General features: G+C 36.0%; 1 protein-coding gene across 8 annotated transcripts in view; it reads right to left on the reverse strand.

Moving 5' to 3' along the window:
• DCAF6 (DDB1 and CUL4 associated factor 6) overlaps positions 1–20,996 on the reverse strand; it is a 90,694-nt gene that overhangs the window by 36,312 nt on the left and 33,386 nt on the right. For 3 of the 8 annotated variants that reach the window (XM_075515789.1, XM_075515771.1, XM_075515781.1), the window contains exons 5-11: positions 20,780–20,893; positions 19,590–19,725; positions 17,457–17,671; positions 14,752–14,845; positions 11,495–11,614; positions 11,005–11,250; positions 5,586–5,753 (exon numbers count right to left, since the gene is read on the reverse strand). In XM_075515789.1, coding sequence (XP_075371904.1) covers positions 5,586–5,753; positions 11,005–11,250; positions 11,495–11,614; positions 14,752–14,845; positions 17,457–17,671; positions 19,590–19,725; positions 20,780–20,893 — 1,093 coding nt within the window. The remainder of the gene's footprint in view (positions 1–5,585; positions 5,754–11,004; positions 11,251–11,494; positions 11,615–14,751; positions 14,846–17,456; positions 17,672–19,589; positions 19,726–20,779; positions 20,894–20,996) is intronic. The other 5 variants (XM_075515807.1, XM_075515834.1, XM_075515799.1 and 2 more) reach the window with 2 other exon arrangements.

Here is a 20,996-nt window from a genome sequence, read left to right on the forward strand (position 1 = left end):
TTTACATGTAATTTCTAATTTAGAAGAGAAGGATTTACAGCACAGTTTTTTCAATGGAGTATTAATCCACTTTTTAGAATGTAAATCAGAGCAAAAAGCTGGTGTAAAGACGCACCATGCCATAAGATGATCTACTTGTATTCCAGCTGACTCAGCACAGGAATCGGTACGCCTCTCTCAAGGGCAGGCTGGCTTTGATCACTGACTCACAGTTATGAAGCCTGTGATTGGGATTAACTTGTATCAAAAGTGCTAAAGGGAGGGGAGACCTTGGACAGCAAGCTGAGAAGCCTAATGACAGAAGACAGTGATTCTCAGTCATGCTCTGTTCTTGCACTCCAATTCTTTCTATAAGCTTCTATGTCCTTTTTTTAAAAGGCATATCATGCTGCCAAACATTTTACTTGGCTGGAAAAACTAATCTCATCAGCTCTTTAATTCAGACCAAGTTGAAAAGAAGAAATATGACTGAACTAACATATTTTAATTATAAACATAAGAAATTACATTTACTACCTTTATCAGCACTTCTAAATTTTATTAAGACGTTATACAACAGTAAGTAAAAAGTAGGTATGTTTTACCATGTGTATCATTCAATCACAGCAAGCAAAAATGAAAAATTTTCTCAGTAGTAGTCCATGCCAATGTAGGCCTAAACCTCCCACATTTCAGTATTATTTTGAGGTCTTGTAAAATTCTGTGAATGCATTTCACTTGTAATACGAGAATTTTTAAACAACATATAGGAAGCATCCTAAATATTCCAATTAACATGGTTAAGAAAAAAGCTCAGTTTGTAGCAATTTTAAACTCACTTTTTTTTTTTCCTTTTTCAAGTCCCCTGAAGCCACAGATCACCAGCACCCCTTGAAGTGGCACTGCAGTCCAGAACCCCACACCTCAGGCAGGGAAATAAACATGACCATGAAACCAGCCTAGAGAAGTTCAGGTAAATGCCTCTTTTTTTAATATATGGCTTTGTTTTGTAAAAATTCTGAAAAAGTACTTTCATCATTTCTGATAAAGCTTTTGAAAAAAGTATTACCAAAACTGTGCCATATAGTTAAAAAAACAAACAAAAATCCAAACTCTTACCTGAGCCTTCACAGGCTGGGTCTACATCCCAATGCAGTTCACCACTGGTTGTAATGTCACCAGTACATTCTAAACTGGAACACCACTTAAAGAGGGAACTGGAGATTCATAAATTGGGGGAACCTCAAACAGAAAATAGAAGATAATTTTAAAGTCAGTTATATGCTGAAGGATCTTCCTATAGTTTGGGCAATCAGCACCTGACTTCATAAAAATATTAGCATGCTACCTCTATTGTTTTGGTTAAAAAAAATTTCCTCCTTATATCACTATAACACTAGCTCCAGTGTGAGAGACCTGTTTTTAAAGTCGTAAACATGGTACATATAGTGGACCTTAATCTAAGAAATTAAATACTTGTTTTCATAACTAGGAATAATTGCTTTGCACAGTGAATAAGCTCTCAGTTACATATTTTGGACTTCAAATGGACACATTTCTACATCTGGGTGTTTACAAAGAATGCAAAGAATCTAGCAATAAAAACTACGGTCATCCCCGTGTTCTTCGCAGAAAGCTTTAACACAGAAATGAAGGTCCAATTTGTTCTGCTTTAAAGACACTGACCATATACACTTTTGAAACATCCAAAGTTTAAAAAAAAAAAAAAAAGACTCAAGTCAATGTGTATTACGGGTTCTGCAATATGTCAGCATGCACATGTATATATCTTTATTCCACAATAAATGCAGTCTAAATCAAATTAATTTTTCTTCAAAAAAGAAAGGTTCACATTACTTCATATTTTTGTGGGTAAGATTATGCACACTGACTGCTACAGGAACCCCTGATGCACACTGATTTATTTTTTCATTTTCACTTCAAGATCAGCTGGTTCATGTTTCTGTAACTTCTCAAATTGCATTTGATTCACTTAAAGTTCTCAAAAAGAGGAGTGATGTAGGTAATAGTGATGCATACATGGCATATCAGCACTGGGCAGAGCAGCAATAACAACAGGTTAAGGTTTAACTTTTTTGTAGTTTACATATAGCACATATATGCTGTTGTTTAAATACTGCACAGGATCTAAATGTTATGAAATGCCACAAAAATGAGTAAGTCAAAACTCGACTTTGTTGGAGAAAGTATATAACAAAAAAAAAACAAAACCACTCCACCCCACAACTTACCATACTTCCCTAATTAAAGTGGCTATCAAAAAAATGTGAATCTGTTCAATACCTAAGCAAAGACTTGAAGACAAAAAAAGACCTGATACACACAGCATATCCTGTTTCTAAAACTATGCCAAATTTACACAATACTTACAAGAGGTATCCACTAAAACAGTTTCTTTGCCATCTGAGGATGAAGTATCTTTTTCCTCAATGTCAAATCATCCCACTGTGAATCATTACTCAGTTAACTCACTTTCACATTCAACAACATAAACTTTTGCCCGTATTTTTCTAAATAACGATGGTTAAGTATTACAGATACAGCTTACAAATCCTCATGTAACTATTACAAGTCCTTAGACTAGGAGACAGAATAACTACCATACAATCTAATTTTCTATTAAACCTGTAAAAGTTTTCAGCTCTTGACATTTTCTACTGGTAATTGCTTATATGGCTGGAGTATTTTTTCTCTGGCCTGTGTCTACAGCTATAATTGAGCTTCTGTGATTGCAAAAATAAGGATTAAGAATGAAATACAGGTCAGAAGAACTGGCCTTAGTCTCACACTGAATTCCCCAAAAAACTGCAAGTGTAAATTATACAAGTTTTGCCAGAGTACGGACTGAGAACTTGCAGCCCTGGGCCAGAGGCTATGACACCATTTCACATAGTGGCAGATGCATTTCAGGGTCTAATTTTTTGTTTGAAAATTTACAACTAGTATGTGCCTGAAAACTGAACATCTGCCTCAAGACAGAGCATCAAAGACAACCTTGCAGGGAGGAAAAAAAAAAAAAAAAAACCAAAAAAACAAATGACAGAGATCATCTCTGTATGGGAATTTATTAAACCAAACCAAACCTAAGAACTTCTTTTTCTCCTACCACATTTCTGAAATGTCAGCTTACCACAGGGATGGAAAACATTGTCTCTACGGAGAAACAAGAGACCAAAAATCTGCCGCTCTGGTTCTCCAAAGGAATAGATTACGGATACACGTCTTTCAAAAATAAGTCTTGGGAGGTCAGAAAAAGGGAACAAAACAAAGTAACTTGCATAAAAAGAAATGAGCAAATACAGAGACTATTTCCATGTCCAGAGTGCAGAAATCTTAAAAAGTAAATAGACAATGCAAAGGTGATCTCGATTCCCCAAAAGAAAAGAGTTTCATATGTTCCCTCCCATAATAGGGGAAGGAGGAATACAACGAAAGAAGCTGATGAAGCCCAACAGGAATTTCTTGTATTTACACATACAAGTAGAAGGGCAAAGGTAATGTAATCTTTTATCAAATTTCTTGAGGAATAATTGACTGAACACATTAATATATAAATTTTAATTCCTCATTTTAAATCTTACATATATGCTGTAATAATGTCTATAATGCTGAAGGTAACAAATTCCACCAATCAGACCAAACAGCAAAAAGATATACAGCCTAATGAGTTGGAGATCAGGTAGCAAAACTGTTCCCCCTTCCCCTCCCCAGAAATAAATGCTTCCATAGTGCTAAGTGAATCTATCGTTCAAAGCAATTACTTAATAAATAAAATGGTTAAATTTGCAAATTTGTTGTCGTCACAGGAAGAATGAGGTAAATATTTGAATACTAGTTACCTTCAAGCCTGTGTATGTGTTCTGTGGTTTTCTGGTGATCCCAGACAAAACAATCGGACCTTCCCATTAGTTCCCTTAAAATTCAAAGCACATGGGAACTCAAAACTCCAAGAGGCAGTTATGGGGGATCCAAACTAACTACAATAGATCTCTGACTCCCAGTCAAAGCAATTACTCAGCTTAAAGCTTCAAATTTGTGTCAGTATGGATCCTACAGCATGGTGACCCACAAGCAACTGGGAGTAAAGAATTATACTGCATCCTTGAAGGAGCACTAAGAGAGATGGGCGAGACAGTATCAAGTGAAACCCAGACCAACACATACTTCAGAGGTAATAAAATAGCCACAGATATACCTCCAGGTGAACAGTCTACAGATATGGTTGTGACCAAACTTTTTTTCCGACTCCAATTCAATGGGAAACAATTTAGTAAAAAAAATGTTAAGTCATTCCAAAAAGAAAATTGAAGATCAAGATCTACTGACTGTAATTGTAGCTATGGTTTTGCCTCTATCAATATGTATCTTTGAGTTAATAAATTCTGATGTTCAGTTTGCTGAAAAAAATTGGTAGCTTTTTGGTAGGGTTTTTTTTTTCCTGGCAGGAAACTGGAGCCACCTATAAGAACACTGCTACCGTTGTTTTTCTTGTTCTCCTCCTACAGGTAACAGGCACCTATGGCCGCCATCCCTAGGATAAGCACACAGCCCTCCAGGATTTACTGGTTTCCAAACATTCTGAAAACTCACTATAGAATTTGCTACTGTAGGAAGTTATTGAATTTTGAATAACTACATATTGTAATTAGAGGACTAGCCACTGTTATATCAAGTTGTTCTGTAAGGCTCCAGATAAACGAATAGATTGAACCATAGCAAGTCAAGCTGTGAATGTATAACACAATCCTTGTAAGTAATTTAGCCACACCTCAACTGTCACAGAATTTATCCATAGAAGAAACATTCCTAGATATTACTTCTCAACACGAAATATGCTGATTTTTCACGCAGCATGCAGCTCACTCATTTTTACATGGTGCCATGACAAAGTTTGCTTCAAGTTTATGCTTCAGGGTTTACCTCTTTTTTTCATATGCATGCTTCTACCCTAACTTTGTCAAATATGTTTCTTTTTATTATAAACATCTCCAAGGCTTCCTTGTAATACTTTTTAATCTCAATAAGACAAGAGAAAGAGGATGGTGAAATGAAAAGTCACTCTCTTCAAAAAAGGAGAGCATGTCTGGGGACTTTGGCTTGTTACAAGTGTTTTCACTATACTTGCTGTAAAACCATAGCCTTTAAGAGTGCCAAAATTCTGTTTTACTGAATTATTACCCTGATTTAGAATATATGCTAAACCAAAGCCAAGTCTTAAATGTTACTATTGGATACAATTAACACCAAAATGCAATTTCAAGTGTGTAAGTACCTTACTCTATTCAGGACACGGGAATTTCTTGCTCAACTGCTCTAACAAACATTACACATACCCAATACCATGCACCTAGGAAACTTTCTCCATATAGTATCATTCAGCTATATAATCCACACATGTTAGATAAATGAAAACTGTCAATATTACTCTGTCCCTAACCATGTGATGATAAACACCACCACATGCAAGGTAAGACAAGCAGCAAATGCATTAACTGTCTTGTTCTGGAAGAGAAGCATCTCAGCAAACAACAGCAGCACAAACTATAACTACATTAGCTGCTTAAGAAACCTTGACAAATGACAACCTGATGTCTGAGGGTCCTGTGAGGAGCCCTTAGAGGAGGACTGATCAGAGGAGGATGACTGTGGCGCTGAACCCTCAGCTAGCTCTCGCTGTCTCTGTTGTTCTGCCTTCTTAAGCCTCAGTCGCTGTAGACCCCTACGGATTATAGCTAACTCAGGTCCCATTAACTCTGACAAACAGGGAGGGAGAGGGGGGGGAGGAAAAAAAAAAAAAAAAAAAAGAAGTATGTAAAAGAAGGAAGCATTGAACATACAATATACAGAACAGGGAGGAGGGGTGGGGGGACTGACCAAAGAGAGAAGCAACAGATACTAAGTGTAATTACAGTGAAAAAAAATTTTGTAAATAACTTATTTTATAATTTCTGGATGTTAGTAAAATATTGAAATTGTTTTTCTCTTCCTAAATGCATGAAACACAGGACTTAAAAGTTCAGGATTCATGTCATACAATACACCCCCCTCCCCATCTCCAACACTTAAACCATTTAACAAAGAATTATTTAATGAAAATAGATAGATCCTGACTGATTCAAAACAAAGCAAACGAGAAGTATTCATTTTCATGTTCCTAACACACATAACAAATGAGAATATTCGTGATGTAAAATTATGCAACTGTGGTCTACAGGCAAGTTTTCAAAATGAATGTGATAGCTTCCTGATGTGAAAAAAAAAAAAATAGTACAATTTTGATCAAAACAAACCTGTGAAAAAAGTAAACTGGGACTATGGAAATAGGTGGCAGAACAGCATCTAACCAAAAAATACACTGTACTATGAACTCATTTTTTGTCTCAGACATTCCCAGTGGGTGAGGATTCAAAGTCTGAAAACATTAAGTGGTCCTACAGAGAAAGTAATTTATTGGATCATAAACAATTTTTAGTATCATTCTCTTAACAGACTATTCTTTCAGTTCCATCTTTAGAGACTTCACTGTTTCCATCGTTTTGTCTTTACTCATTTGTCAGTTATCCCATTTTGGCATGTACCAGTCCACTGTCTGATTAACAGTATTTTTTGCAAATTGCTATCCAACTAGGTGTCCAAGTATTTTTTTATTCTTTCCATGCTCTTTGCAGATTTCCTCCACTTAGAAGCGCTTGCTATACAGCACTTGTGTCTTTATACAACACAGATTGTGTCTTTATTAGCAATAGCTGAAGCACAACGTTGACCTGAACCACTGCTGAACTACTCTCATCTATGATATAGTAGGGTAGAAAAGCTAATTCAGTCTCAAATATTCACATCAAATGCTCTAGCTAGTTCTGCTATAAACTGCTAGCCTAGACCCATCCTGAAAGCACTTATATCAAGGGCATTCTGGAGGATTTTGTAGATATGAGGAAATCTTCAAAGAAAAAAAAAAAACAGTACTATGAAATGTTAAAATACTAGAGAGCATTACACTGGCATATAACCTTTCATCCAAGCAAAAGCTTTACAAATATTCTGTAACCCTTATTCACTCCGTGAAGCAAGCAAATTTTAAATTTTCTTTCATAAAAAGAAACAAACCCAAAGACAGAATCCAATCATTCAAAAATTAGTGGCAGGCACCAGTTAATATTGAATAGTCATGAGCTCTAACGTCCTCAGTCTAATACCACTTCTGGGAAATACATCCTGCCAGTTTACGGCTGATGAGGTATAACAAGAAGGAAAAGGATATACTTCCTAAAAGGAATATGGCATCAAAGAGATTTGCTATAAATAGTTTTCATGTGCTGTGAACATATATGGAAATTAGAATTCCAAACAGTCTAGAAAATGCTTTTAAGGAAATTTCAGTGATGTCTAAAATTGGAGTTTTCAGTACTTGCTGCTGATTCAGTTCCACTCAGTCCAGACACAGTTACAATTTAAGATGTATCAAGAACTACAACTCAAAATGTAAAGAGATAACTACTATCCTGAATATGTTCGATGACAACACCTTTTAACACATTTCAGAATCTCTAAGCAAATGTTTATTTTGCCAGCAAATGGAGTGAGGAAATAGAAATGGAAAGAAAAAAAAAAGAGCTATTGCCACTTTCCCATTCAAAATTTAAAAGCAAAGTTACCTTCTAGCAGAACACATATTAAGATTAAGCTTTGTCCTAATTAGTCCTAATTGCCTCCGTACCCCGGCTCCCAATGGTGCCAATATGTATCTGTATTTATGGGGAAAAAAGCATTATTATATTTTACAGTTTTTTGTATCTGATGGTTATTTGTGGTTTAAAACTGCAGCATCTTAAAATTAATGTAAAAAATTAATTAATGGTTTCTACTGAATGGGCCAAGCAGGGCATGAAAATAAATTTGTTTTTTTTTTTTCGTTAGTGACAAGCATGAAAATCTCCAGCAATTGTTCTGTCTCATTATATATATTAAAAAAAAAAAATTCAAACATACTGACAAGAACAGGCTACTGAGATTTTGCAGTGATCTTGTTGATTATATGCAGCTTACTCAAATGTTCCAACTGTATTCTTCTAGAATATACATTCTCATAAAGAGACTTAACCCAAAAAGCTCCAGCACTGAACCATTTTTGTACTATTTTGAACATGTACTTTTTTAAAACATGAAGAGATTAAGTAATTCAGCTGTAGAAGCTCAAATGCTCATCACATGGCATATTTTCTTGAACACCATACCAACAATATATTTGAATTACAATACATATGCAAAGGTATTGCTATTTCAAAGACAGGTTACCACCAGCACCTGTGTTCAGTACAGAAATCTGTAGAAATTATTTATGGAAAGCTGTCTATAAGCCTGTTCCATTCTGTAGTACGAATTAATGCTCCAATTCTAAATAAGTCATTACCTGAAAACACATTCTTCATTTGCTAACTCTTCGCTACAATATTCAAACTTGTATCTACCACCATCTCACACAAAACAACGGCTGAAAGCCTCTCGCTTTCCTTCTTCCGTTTTCCAAAATTGCTTCCCCAGTCATCCATCTTTTACAACACACCTCTATCTGGTCTTCCCACTCAACCCCACTGTATTTAAACTACTATACCTATTATCACTTTCCCTATCCTGTCACCCCAGAAGGCAGCAGGTTTTATTCACCTCTGAGCACCATCATGGATTACGTAAGTATACAAACATTGCAAAATGGAAATTCACATTCAAGCCTACCCATTCATAAATCCACTGCTACTGCTCTGCCATGACCTGCTCCCTCACCCAGGAGCTTCCCTTCTCCCTGAACTTGCCCATGTTACTCAAAGAATCATTTTACAGTAACTTAAGTGTTTTAAAAGCAGTGCAAACCAGACAAGATGCTTACTAGGTGTGCAAATCTATAGTACCATTAAGTTTACTCCTGCAGGAGTCCTGTAGACATTTAAAGACGACACCTGGTCCTAACCTAAAATCTGCATACACCAATAAAGAATACCAGATAAAGTTTTGTTTGTTTCTGTGGGTTTGGAGTTTGGGGAGGGGGGGTGATGGTGACTTTTTTAAGAATTGGCAGCCAATCTCACACCATGTTTAGGTATAGTCAAAGAACCTATCAAACATTATACAGTAAATTAGAAAGTATCCACTGTGTGTCAACAGAAAAAAACACCACTACCCCTTTCAAAAATGAATATAAGGAGAGTCTTAAGTCCAAAGCGGGAAAGAGGAAATGCTCTTAGAGAAGAGGTGGATTAAGAAATAACAAGTTCAGCTTCATGCTAGCAGAATAAACTTTTACTTAGAAATTCAGACAGATTCAGAGAAAAAGAAGAAAACACTTTTTCTAGTCAGCATGCATTCTTTAAAACGCTGGATAGAAAATGCATCATAATTCCAGAAATGCTCTCTAGTGCGTTATCATTATGCAACCCACAAAGTTTCAGTGACATAGCCTGAAGCAATTATTTTTAATATGGGACATACTCTCCTGGCCAGTGTAAGCTCCATAATATACCATATACTTTAAAAAATAAGTAAACAGATCAAAATGAAACCTTGGTAATGGAATGTGTGTTCTTTGGTGGGTATCCCTCTGTACCAAAGATAGTAGCAGCTAAATTGGGTTACACCGAATTAGAGTAGACCCCTTAATCAATTTTTTTGTGCGTGTATTGTGAAAAACTTGAGATTGCAGCAAGCTGACACCAATATTAATAAAAAACATAGGTGACTAAAAGCCTCTGCTACAAAATAAATTTTCTAGCATTCACTGATTCTAGAAATAGTATCCAGACTGTGTGTGTTGTCATGCTTCTGCTCACTGTTTATTTCCTCTAAATAAGTATCAGACTAGTTGCAGGGTTTCAAAGGGTGAGAATGATACATTTAATGAATTTCAACTTATGTCTTTAGCTTCCCTGTCTTTCAGATACCAGATACCTAATCATTTCTCACCTGTCCCAAAGATTTTGGCTGCAGCAGCCACAGTACACTGAATGGCATACTTTTCCCTGGGAAATCCCCATCTCTCCTTTACTCCAGAACATCCAATTTAGGGCCTGAAGATGCTATCAGTCATCTTTTCCAATGACAAAGACCTTGATTTTTTACAACAGAATTGGTAAGACAAAAGGTGAATTTATACAAAAACCATGGGATTTTAAAATAATCAAGTCTGAACCTCTAGGTGTTTCAGATCATGTCAGCCTTTCCACCACAACTGTGAGGCCTAGAAACTCACTTTAAAAAAGTAAAAATAAACTCTCGTGCAAATATTTAACTCTAAAGGCTGTGGCATCTTTTCCTGCATAGAAATGGAAAAGGGCAAGTCAAAGCATAAGGTGCTCTTTTACTACCCAAATAAGTTTCTGACATTGACAGTGGAATATACTTTCTTCTTTTTCCCACAATAAGAACGTAAGTCTGTATCAAATACAGATTAGTTTCTTCAAGATACACAAACTTAAAAATCAATATGTAGTATAATTTATTAACCAATAAGAGAATATCATGCAAGGTGAGCCCTATCTATCCAGATACCTCTGAGAAGCAAAAAAACATTGCTGACTCTGAAGTGTTGAGGATGTAGATTCCTACTGAAGGAGACATTCTCTACTTCCTCCTTTATAACAGGCATAGGTTCTGCTATTCATTGCACTGATGCTGCTACAGCCAAATCACAGTTGAAGAAGGCATGATGTTACTTATACTCCATGAAGAGAACCATAAGTTTAGAAAAAACAAGGAATATTTTTTTCATTTCTACTTCAAAAGACAATACTTGTTATCCCCTTTGAGATTCCTTCTTTAGACAAACATATACAATTGACGGTTTTACTCCTTCTTTAAACCACAGCTGCAATGACTTGGTAACTATAAAATACCTAGTTTCATTAAAGATGTGCAAGAAAGAAAACAGATTGAGATCAATTACTCAAAATACCCTAAAATAATTCTTATTGAAAGCATTTTTCATAAACAATGACAAGACGGATTTCTTCTCACCAGACTGATGGAGCATAGGCTGAGCTGAGGCCCCTAAAGAAGGCCTTTGTTCATTATCAGGAGAGGACAATAATGAAGTTGAAGGGGGACTTTCTGTTGAAGATGATGTTGAAGGAGCTTGGGCTGACATTGTAGAAGAGGAAGATGATGGAAGCTGTTCAGAACCATCTACTTCCATTGCAGTTTCTGATTCTGTACTAGGTGGCATGTTATTAGTAGCAGGAGCATCTGTCCGATTAGTCCCACCTTTGATTAAAATAAAAAAAATAAAAAAAAAAGGCAAGAAAAACAAGAGCCCAAAGGTAAACTTACTCTGTCTTTAAAGATCCCTTTGCATTACTATTCATATGGCAAACAAATGTGCTCAGTTCTTCAGACTGCACTAAAATTTTTTTTAGTTTACACCTCAGAAAGGCTGATTCAAGGCCTGTACATCCAGTATAAACATACTTTCTGTTGTAATTATTATTCTTGAAAAGAAGGAAATCACCTCTTGATCGTGACCTTCCTCGTCCTCGATTGCTTTGTGCAACTTCGCTAGCTTCTTCAAACCATCTTGACAGCATGTCTGACATTCTCTGCATTAGAGACACATTAGGACTTTGCTCCCCTGTAAGGCAAGTAATGCTAAAGTTTTATCTACAAGTTTACAAAAGCATTCATTCCCCCCCCCCATTTCTTCTTCCATAAAAAAGAAAAACCTGCACTGTAAGCTACATAACTAGTAATCCCCTGAACCATCTCCTTTTTTCAGTACAACAGTCCAGCAAGAATTGCCAGCTGAACATAGTACCACATAAAAACCAACAGTCATTCCTCCTTTTCTGTTTTACAATTATCTGGAGCTTTTGTACACATGACATTGTGAAATTTATGTCATTCAGTTTTAAATGTTGGTTAAATAAGTTAAGAAAGCCTACATTTTTGTGTTTTTCCAGCTAATTGTAAAATAACAAATTTTATCATTAAACAATGAAAGAGCAAAAAGACTAGCATAAAATTAGCACATGATGTTTTCAACTTTTCCAAAAGTCTTCTTCATGACTTAGATTTTCCTCATAAACACAATTTAAAACAACTGCAGAGTTCTTTTAGAGTTTTTTATTTTCACATTCTGCATCAAGTGTCAGGATTGTAAAGACACTCAAGCAGCAAAATCTTCTACATACTTTCTTTCAACATAAGTAAAAACATTCTCTTCTAATTTTATTTCTGCTTTTACTACATATGAAACAAAATTTGTTTCAAGAGAGAAGATAGGAAAAACTCCATTTGTAAAGGGCTGAAATAGAATATTTGAATCTTTAAGTGTTTTTTGTATTCTGTGAAATTGTGGTGGGGTTTTGGAGGGGTTTTTTGTGTGTTTTGGGTTTTGTTTTTTTGTGGGGTTGTTTTTTGTTTTGGTTTTTTTTAACACATTGGCATCTTCCAATAGAAGGCCATTCCACTCATACTGAAGTAAGAGCTTCTGCTGGCCCCTTAGCCACTTTGGAAGTATGCCATGTTTAAGTAACTTTTAGAAAAGTTTTGTAATTGAAGACCTTAAGAAATAGAATCCCTATGACATACAATTACTTATCAAAATATATATATGTGAAAAATATTTTAATAGCCTGGCATACAAAAGCTAACACTGAAAGACTCTGGAGCTTACTTGGGAAGAACATGTACAGTGAGAATATGCCTCTCAAAGCTCAGTGCTGCTACCCACACAGATGTTATAAAAGCTGAAAGACTGATCAATTACCTGGAGCAACTGATTATCTTTCAGGATAATCTTATTATCTTAACTGTTAGGATACAGCTTGAATATATCATCGCTACACCTTTCTTTTAGACTATTTGCTTGAGTTTAAAAGACATTGTTGGCAATGGAGAAGGGAATGGGAACACGTCAACCCACCCCCCCAAAAAACAATGCCCCTCAATCTGACCCCAATGCCCTTGTCTATCCTCATTTCCACACTGCAGGTGTCTCACCCTACCCTGGGATCCCTCATTCCCTTCCTGTACCCCAGGCAGAGGAGCTCTGACCTCAGAAGCTTAAAACACAAAAAATGGAATGCAACAGCTGAAGAAAACTGACAAAAGGTGGTTAATGATGGGAAGAGAGGACAATGAACAGTCAACAGAAAAATAAGTCACAGGTCACCACATGCCTAACTAATGCAATATAGCTATTCTCTCTCAGTCACTATACAGTTGTATCAAATAATGCACAGTAAAGATACTGAAGCTTTGTTTTGAGAAAATAAAAATCTAGCCAATGACTATACTGGAGGAGTCCTATTCTCAGGCTTTATTTTCTCCCTAGCAGATTTACTTGACATTATGGGGAAATCACAGCTAGAAGGACACTGAAGATATTTAGCTGAAAGAGAATTTAGATAAAAAGTAACTTTGTGCAAAGGCAAAGCCACAACTAATTTTGATGGAAAACACCTGCAACAAAAATTATAGCAAAAGCGTCCCTAATATGAGCAGGTATACAAATAAAGTCTGTGGAATGAAAGCACCAAGTAAGCAGAACGTAAAACTGTTAATAATCAAATCCTCTGATATTAGAATAAGAAGGCACATGATGAAACTAAGAGAGCAGTTTAAAAGAAAGGAAAGAAAGTATTGCTTTACACAGTGGGCACAGAACTTCTGGAATTTTTTGCCATAGGAAATATTATCAACAGGTTCAAAAAAGGATTCTAGAAATTCACAGGCAATAGAACCATACGCAGATTCTAAAGGAATGGATGGGAACGTGCCCTCTAACGTTTCTAATCCAGTAATTCCAAATACTGGGGGAGCAAAAAAGACAACAGACTAAGGTAAGAGGACAGGCTCACGTTCTGTCCCTAAACAGCACCTCCTATTGCCTGTGTCGTATATAGAATCCTACTCTATATGGACCATTAGTCTGATACAGCTAGACACTTCTATTCTAGTTTGGGGAACCAGGAAGATGAGAAAACCAACACAGAAAATCTGGAAAGGGAAATGGTAGGCAGAAAAGGGAGACAGATTTAAGAGAACTAGAACAAGTACTTGTACCCCACAACCTGTCGGATTTAAACAGAAACATATCATTAGATGAAGAGTAAGATGAATGACAACGTATCCTCTGCCCTGCTTTGGTATCCCATTTTCTGACACTACAGCATAGCTTTGGAAATGCTCTATCTACTGAAACCTCAAGTAATTGAGTAATATATTACAAACATGAAAATATAAGCACAAGTATTTAGTCACTACATGTGTTTTACAAAAAAAAGTGAAAGATACAATATTAGAATCCTATTGCTTTGAATTCCAGTCCCCTAATGTAACCACTACAGAACATTTAATTTGTAACTTTGATTGCATATGAGGCTTGACTATAAGAAGGGAAATAGGTATTTGTGTTACTACATGACCAATGACAATGAAGTAAGCTCCCCTTGATTTACATCAGCCTAACTGAAGCAACATAATTTTTCTGGTAAGAATATTTTCAATTTAGACGTTTTTTAAAATCACGTTAGAACAGCAGTTCTGTGTTAAATTCTAAGAAAACCACTTAAGACCTACCTGATTCTTAAAACATAGACAGTTTAATCTGAAGCACTTACATATTTCAGGAATAGTAAGAAAAATTGGAAAATAAAACCCAAACCAAACCAAACAAAAAACCCAAACAAAAACCCAACAAAAAAACAACCAAAACAAAACACACAAGCAAAGACAACAACCCCCCTCCAACTGCAAACACCGTACCATCTCTTTCTCGTTCACTCTCAGGCCTTGCTCTTGGTCCAGTATCTGACCAATCCCCTCTTAGCCGCAAACGTTTAACAGGAGGTTGCCGTAACTGGAGGGGGAAGAAGAGAAAAGCATTACAAAGCTATTTATATTGGACAGTACAGAATTCTAAGTCTAAATATAAATGCAATATCTCCATTTTCTTAAGTTACATAAATTCGTATCTGTCACAAAAAAATGGAATGTCAGCCATATGTTCAGATCAGCTATGAATAAGCACAACACTGTATCAACAGAATGCAAGAGTTTTAGCTACACAGAAGTTCAACACTAAATCAATGACGCTCAGAACTAATGCAGCTTTTATTTTATGCAATAGTAACTTTACTATGTTAATTGAGGCTTTCCATACTGAACAATAATAATTAAAGTTTTCCAGAATTTGGCCTGGATTCTGCAAAAATATTCACCTCTTCATGTTAAAAACTATATGGCAGCTTCAGTTTAATGAAATGTGGATTTGCAATTAAGCAAAAGGAAAAAACAATCAGACATTAACAAAACAAAGAAATTTTATGAAAATAAACTTTAGTTTATTTTTTAACCTGTGGTTTTTTTAGAATTTTTATAACAGTTTTTTTTGCAGCAGGAAGTATAAACCAAGTATTGTATAGGTAGTGTTACTTTCAGTGACTTGAAGAGAAACAGCTAATGCTTTGAATATTCAGAAAGGCAGTTCAGAGTCTGAAATTAAGTGTACTGGCTGGATATTTCTGGCTTTAAAAAAAAAAAAAAGGTGAATAGTTGTGCTGACAATTTTAAATTAAATGCAAAACCCCTGTGGTGAAAGCATATTAAAGTGTTAACTTTCAGGAGCCAGCAGATTCAGGAAGAAAGCTTTACATTCCTTCTACTCTATACGGCTTAAAGCAAGGCTGAAATAAAAATAGCATTTAAGGAAAATCATGTGGCCAGAAGAGATTACAGGGTGTATTCTGTGCCTACAAAAGAAAAGAATACATAGGATCAGTTATTAACAGGTGGTCACAATCTTCTCTCACTATAGTAACTGGGCAGTCAATTCTCCACCAAATTACTTCACATCAGATTAACATCACATAGAAGAAAGGGAGAAGTGCAGAACCATTCGTGCATCACATAATTTTTCTGGGTTCCTCTTTGCTTTCTCCTGCCTCAGTGAGGTAACAGTGTAACTCAGCTGGACATTCTTCCTCAGTCCTAGAAATCTACACCCCCTTCTGATCAATAATATTTGTGCTACTAATAGCAGCCTGTGGCCCAGTAAATACAGCATGGTCATTGCTACTAACAGGCCACAGGCTTAATATGAAGCTAACGACACAGGCCTCACACTTGTCGGGCTTTGTCTGAACTTCACTTGCTTCGAGCGTTCTTTTAGCTCATTTAGCTGCAACAGCAATTGTCTAGTGACCAGGTGATTATCACTGAATTTGCTTTAGTTTTGCTTAGATTTGCGTAGATGTGTGGCATACAACCTCTTGTTAACAGTTTTGATATATATAGGAATGCTAGCTGGCTAAACTGTGCAAGAAAGAACTACCTATGACCGCAGGATACTGATGCAGCATTAAGTAGTACAGGCATGGGCTGACAGCAGATATCCTGCAGTGTGGACACAGGAGGATAACAGAGGCACCTTCTCAGCAACTCACCCATGGCTGTTAACTGTACTGTAAAGGCTGGACCCAAGCAACAACTGTTTTAGGGATAACAACAAGGGCAAAGAACAAGCATTTAAAAGCAAAAAAATGCCATATTGGCCAACCAATAAAGAAAATGCATCATGTAAAACATCTTGAAAAACATAAAAAATGGACTCCAAACAGATTCACAGAAAAAGAAGGAAGTAAACATCAACATCGTGCTTCTCTCAGGAAAGAGGAGGAAGAAATCACCATCATTATCATCACACTCATCCTCCAGGTGAAGACAGCAGGATGCTGACAACTCATTGTAAACTCTCTTAAGGCCCCTGTCTTAGACTAAAGGTAATGAACTCGGGATACAGAGGGGCTTGTGAAAGGGTAAGCATAATGCCAGCAAAAAAAAAAAAAAAAGTAGTGGATGGCTGGGGGAGTGCAGGGGGAGGGGGAGAGACATATATAACTTCACTGTAGTTAAAGAGATTTGTTTTATATTGATCAGAAAATTTAGACTGGAAGGGTCAGCATCATTGTTTCTGAGCTGATAATAAACAACTGCTTGTGTTTTGGTTACGCTGCTGAAACTTTTAATACTGCTCAGTAGCACCAGCTCACCTCCTCGATCTAAACATTCTGTATGCCCTCATCTCTATCATTAAATGATACCTTTTAACAAAGAGTATTTATATGTGATTCCAAGGAATATGCTTTTGGTGGCATGGAAAATAACAGAGAATACATCTCAGTTACAGGAGTGACCTGCCACCCTTGCTGGTCTTATAACCTGAGGTTCACGTAGATGCCTTCTCATCTTCAGGAGAGGGAAACCAGACAAGAAAGAAAACCAGAGTGACAAAATACTGTAAATATATAAGTAAATATATTGCAAATATGCAAATTTTGTAACACAATCTACTTGTCACATCTCAGTCTATGAACAGCAACATTAAGATTAATTTAAAGGGAAATACAACTGATAAGTGTGCCACAAGAAAAAAATATAAAACATGAAAACAGGCTATCTTAATCACTTGCCTCTTCCTGCCTCTCTTCAGCAGAAGGAACTTTAAGTTCTCGTGCTGTGTCATCCTTGGGATCAAACAAGTATATGTAATCTGAAGAGTAGCTAACAAGGATCTCTTGACCATCTTCACTATAACACAGAGATGTTACTCTGCAGGATTTGTTATTGAGATGAGGAGGAACAAAACGTGCCACCATTCCAACAGTGCCCCTACCAGCATAATTCCCTACATTAAAAAAAATAGGGGGGGGAAGGGGGAAAGAGAGAAAGAAATGATACATTTACTATTGCAGATTTTCAACAGCTTCAATATACTCTTTATTTAACATCCAACAAAAGATGATCAGAGAAAAGCTAAGTATCCTGTAGCTTTCTGCATTAAACTGGATCTGAATAGTGGCATACCAGACCTTACTAGTATTTTATAATTTTGTTTACAAACACTATGTTCATTATAAAAAAAAAAGATTAAAAAACACACACACACAAATATATTAATCTATCACATACCTATCACATGATGGTGTGTGGATGCTCTCTGTCAAATGTAGTACAAATGGAAATTTTGGAACCTAAGAACATTTACACAATAATAATGCAAATCTGTATCTACACACAAATTAGAAAGGAATTCATTATATGAAACTTTGAAAATTTAGGACATACATCTCCTCTTTTCTACCCAAAACGTTTCAAAAAATAGTAGTTTTTCTTTGAGACATAATAATACTGTCACTTTGTAACTGCAGAACTATACAATACATTGGACTTACCATGCTTCCCTGACAACTCACCTCCATTCCACACATTAAAACAATCTTAAATTCTAGAATTACAAGTTCGTGAGCAGAAAAAAGTTACCTACAAGAAGATCTAACACTGCGAAAAACAGACTGTTCCAAAAACTCTTAATTTGCCATGTAACTGTTTCCTGCATGGCATATCTGTTGTGGCTTAGTATGTGCAACAGTCTGTCCTTGACCACAGACAAGTTCAGAGTTTATCATCTCACACTACATAAGGACTGAAACAGAAAGTTTTAAATGAAAATCAATAGTTTGCTCACTAGTCATAGAATACTTCACCTCTTAAAACAAACACACACACAACCCCCAACTCCCCCAAAACAAACAATAGAACACTATACCAATATATCCAGAAAAATTACAATATTCAAAATTTTGTCTTTTCTCTCCCTTACTCTATAGGCCGGCATACGTGAATTCATCTTACTCCTGTATTGTTATAATACCAGAGCAGGTACATTAGTACCTTTTAATCAGCCCCCCCGAATCTGTTCCTCGGGCAGTTTTTTTGCTGACCACTGTGATGAAAGAGAGAGATCTTATAAGAATGTTAGCCTGATGAGAGGGGTATTTTTATGTTTATTGAGTGATCTTTACTGTTTCCTTTCTCCTCCATCACAATCATCAACAGGAAAACGCTGCAAGAAGTGACAGATTTTGTGACACTGATTACTTGCATGAATGCTTACGCACAGCTATGTATATTAATTCATATGTGTCCAAACAAACACTGATCATACATTATAAGAGAGATAGGTTAGAACTACATAACACATTTTTGCTTGTCACCTGAAGTTTTTTTATAAAATCCTTAGGTAAGCATCTGAAGCATGCTAGCTTTCACCTACAGAATTTGTAGCTTTTCAGTGAAATTATGTTAGATATAGCAACAACTATTGCAAAGGTAAGCATATTGCATGATATTACGGAGTTCGTAAGATCCCTTCCCGTAAGAAGCAACATATTCCAGCATGGCAGAGTACAAGATAAGAACCTAAAACTCAGGTGGACCGCTGCAGGCTGCAATCACTAGCTTTTTGGAATCTTGGAATCACGTGTTTCAAGACAAAAGAAGAGACTTTACAAAATGTCTTTTTCTGCATTCAGTATACAACATATTCTAAGATGGATGAACAGATTACGTTTACTTACTGAAGATTTCTGTATTAGCAAATATTAGAGTGAAATGACTATTATTACAAAGCATAGTTCTCAGAGAGGAAAGCTACACTTCATTTAGTATTACGCTTCAGTCATTCACCATCTATTTTGAAAAAAAGAACCTGAAATTGGAACTGCAAATGGTTAGAAAAGCTTACTGTAAGGTATGGTTCCTACCTGTTGCTCTTGTACCAAGCATTCGCCGATCATATATTCTTACTGAGCTATCAGAACAACCCACAGCAAGATAGTACGGGATTGGTGGACAGATAGCAACAGAAGTGGCAGCACGCCGACAGTTTATTAAAATATCCTGGAACAAACAAAAATACAGCATTCAAATAATAGCTCTGAACATTTGAAGTATAATTCTATCTTTTACTTCAGGACACAGGCCCATTAGTCAAGGAAATTTTGAGAAAACTAGGTCTGGCCCTGTGAAGATAGATTGTAAATATATCAAACAGAAAAGCCACTGCAGAGAAGGAAAACTATCAGAGGAAGAAATATAGCACAAGATCAACGAAAAAAGAAAACAAACCAACCAAAACAAACCACAGGAACAAACATTCAAGAATAGATAAGCATAACAACTACAGGTTTCTAAACTAGCTTGCACCTTGCATTTTCCTGTGGAGACATAGATAACTGTTGAGTCAGAACAGTACCCAATATGCAGAAACAGTCTAAATTAATTTAAAGGATCAGAATAGATTTCATCTACGGGCAGACAACTGGATAGAGGAAAAGAAAGGAAGAAACTCCTAGAACTGGTAAATATGCACAAAGCAGAATAAAATTAATCAAGAGTAGCAATACCTACTTCTGTGTCAGTTTTTCTCCAATTCAATATTAAAACTGTTTCTGAAATCGGAACACACTGGACACCACCAATACCTTACCTTCTAGGGAGTAATACCAGTGGCTAATTTGATCCAGTATAATTCATTACCAAATCTTTTCTTACAGAGGGACAAAGGATGCTCAAGAACACAAGGCTGCAGATGATTTTCAAGGCTCATTTTTGCCTCCAATTCTGCACTCTATAGTAACTAATGTAAACCAGACCAAGAGATTCAATTTAAACATAGAATCTTTTCTACCATATCTGAAGCCTCACACCAAAGTTCATAAACTAAAAAATGCCAAAGGAGATATTAAAATAAAATAAATTAAAAGAAAAAAAAAAAAAAAGAAAGAAAAAAGACTCCCCAAACTTTTTTTGTTTCTTGGGAAACATGTTGTCATCTCCACCAACGACCCTGAAATCTATTATTTCTAAAAGCCTTACCAGAATTCATATCCTATGTTTGTATGATGTACAGCTCTACATTTAGGTCATCTTTATTAAAAGATTTCACTCTTACATCTTTACAATCTTCCTTTGTGCAACTTGTTTTGATTCGAGTATCAAACCATCTTACAGTGCCATCTTCACCACAAGAGAGGAAAGTATAGGGATCATTTGGTACTGTCATAATCTGCTCAAAAAAAAAAAAAAGGTATTAGTACTTCCAGAAATACCATTAATTTGAACATAAAGTATCAACATTTTGAGCAGCAGTAAAGACTGAAGCAATTATG

Source organism: Mycteria americana, chromosome 1 (assembly GCF_035582795.1).
Source record: "Mycteria americana isolate JAX WOST 10 ecotype Jacksonville Zoo and Gardens chromosome 1, USCA_MyAme_1.0, whole genome shotgun sequence".
NCBI lineage: Eukaryota > Metazoa > Chordata > Aves > Ciconiiformes > Ciconiidae > Mycteria > Mycteria americana.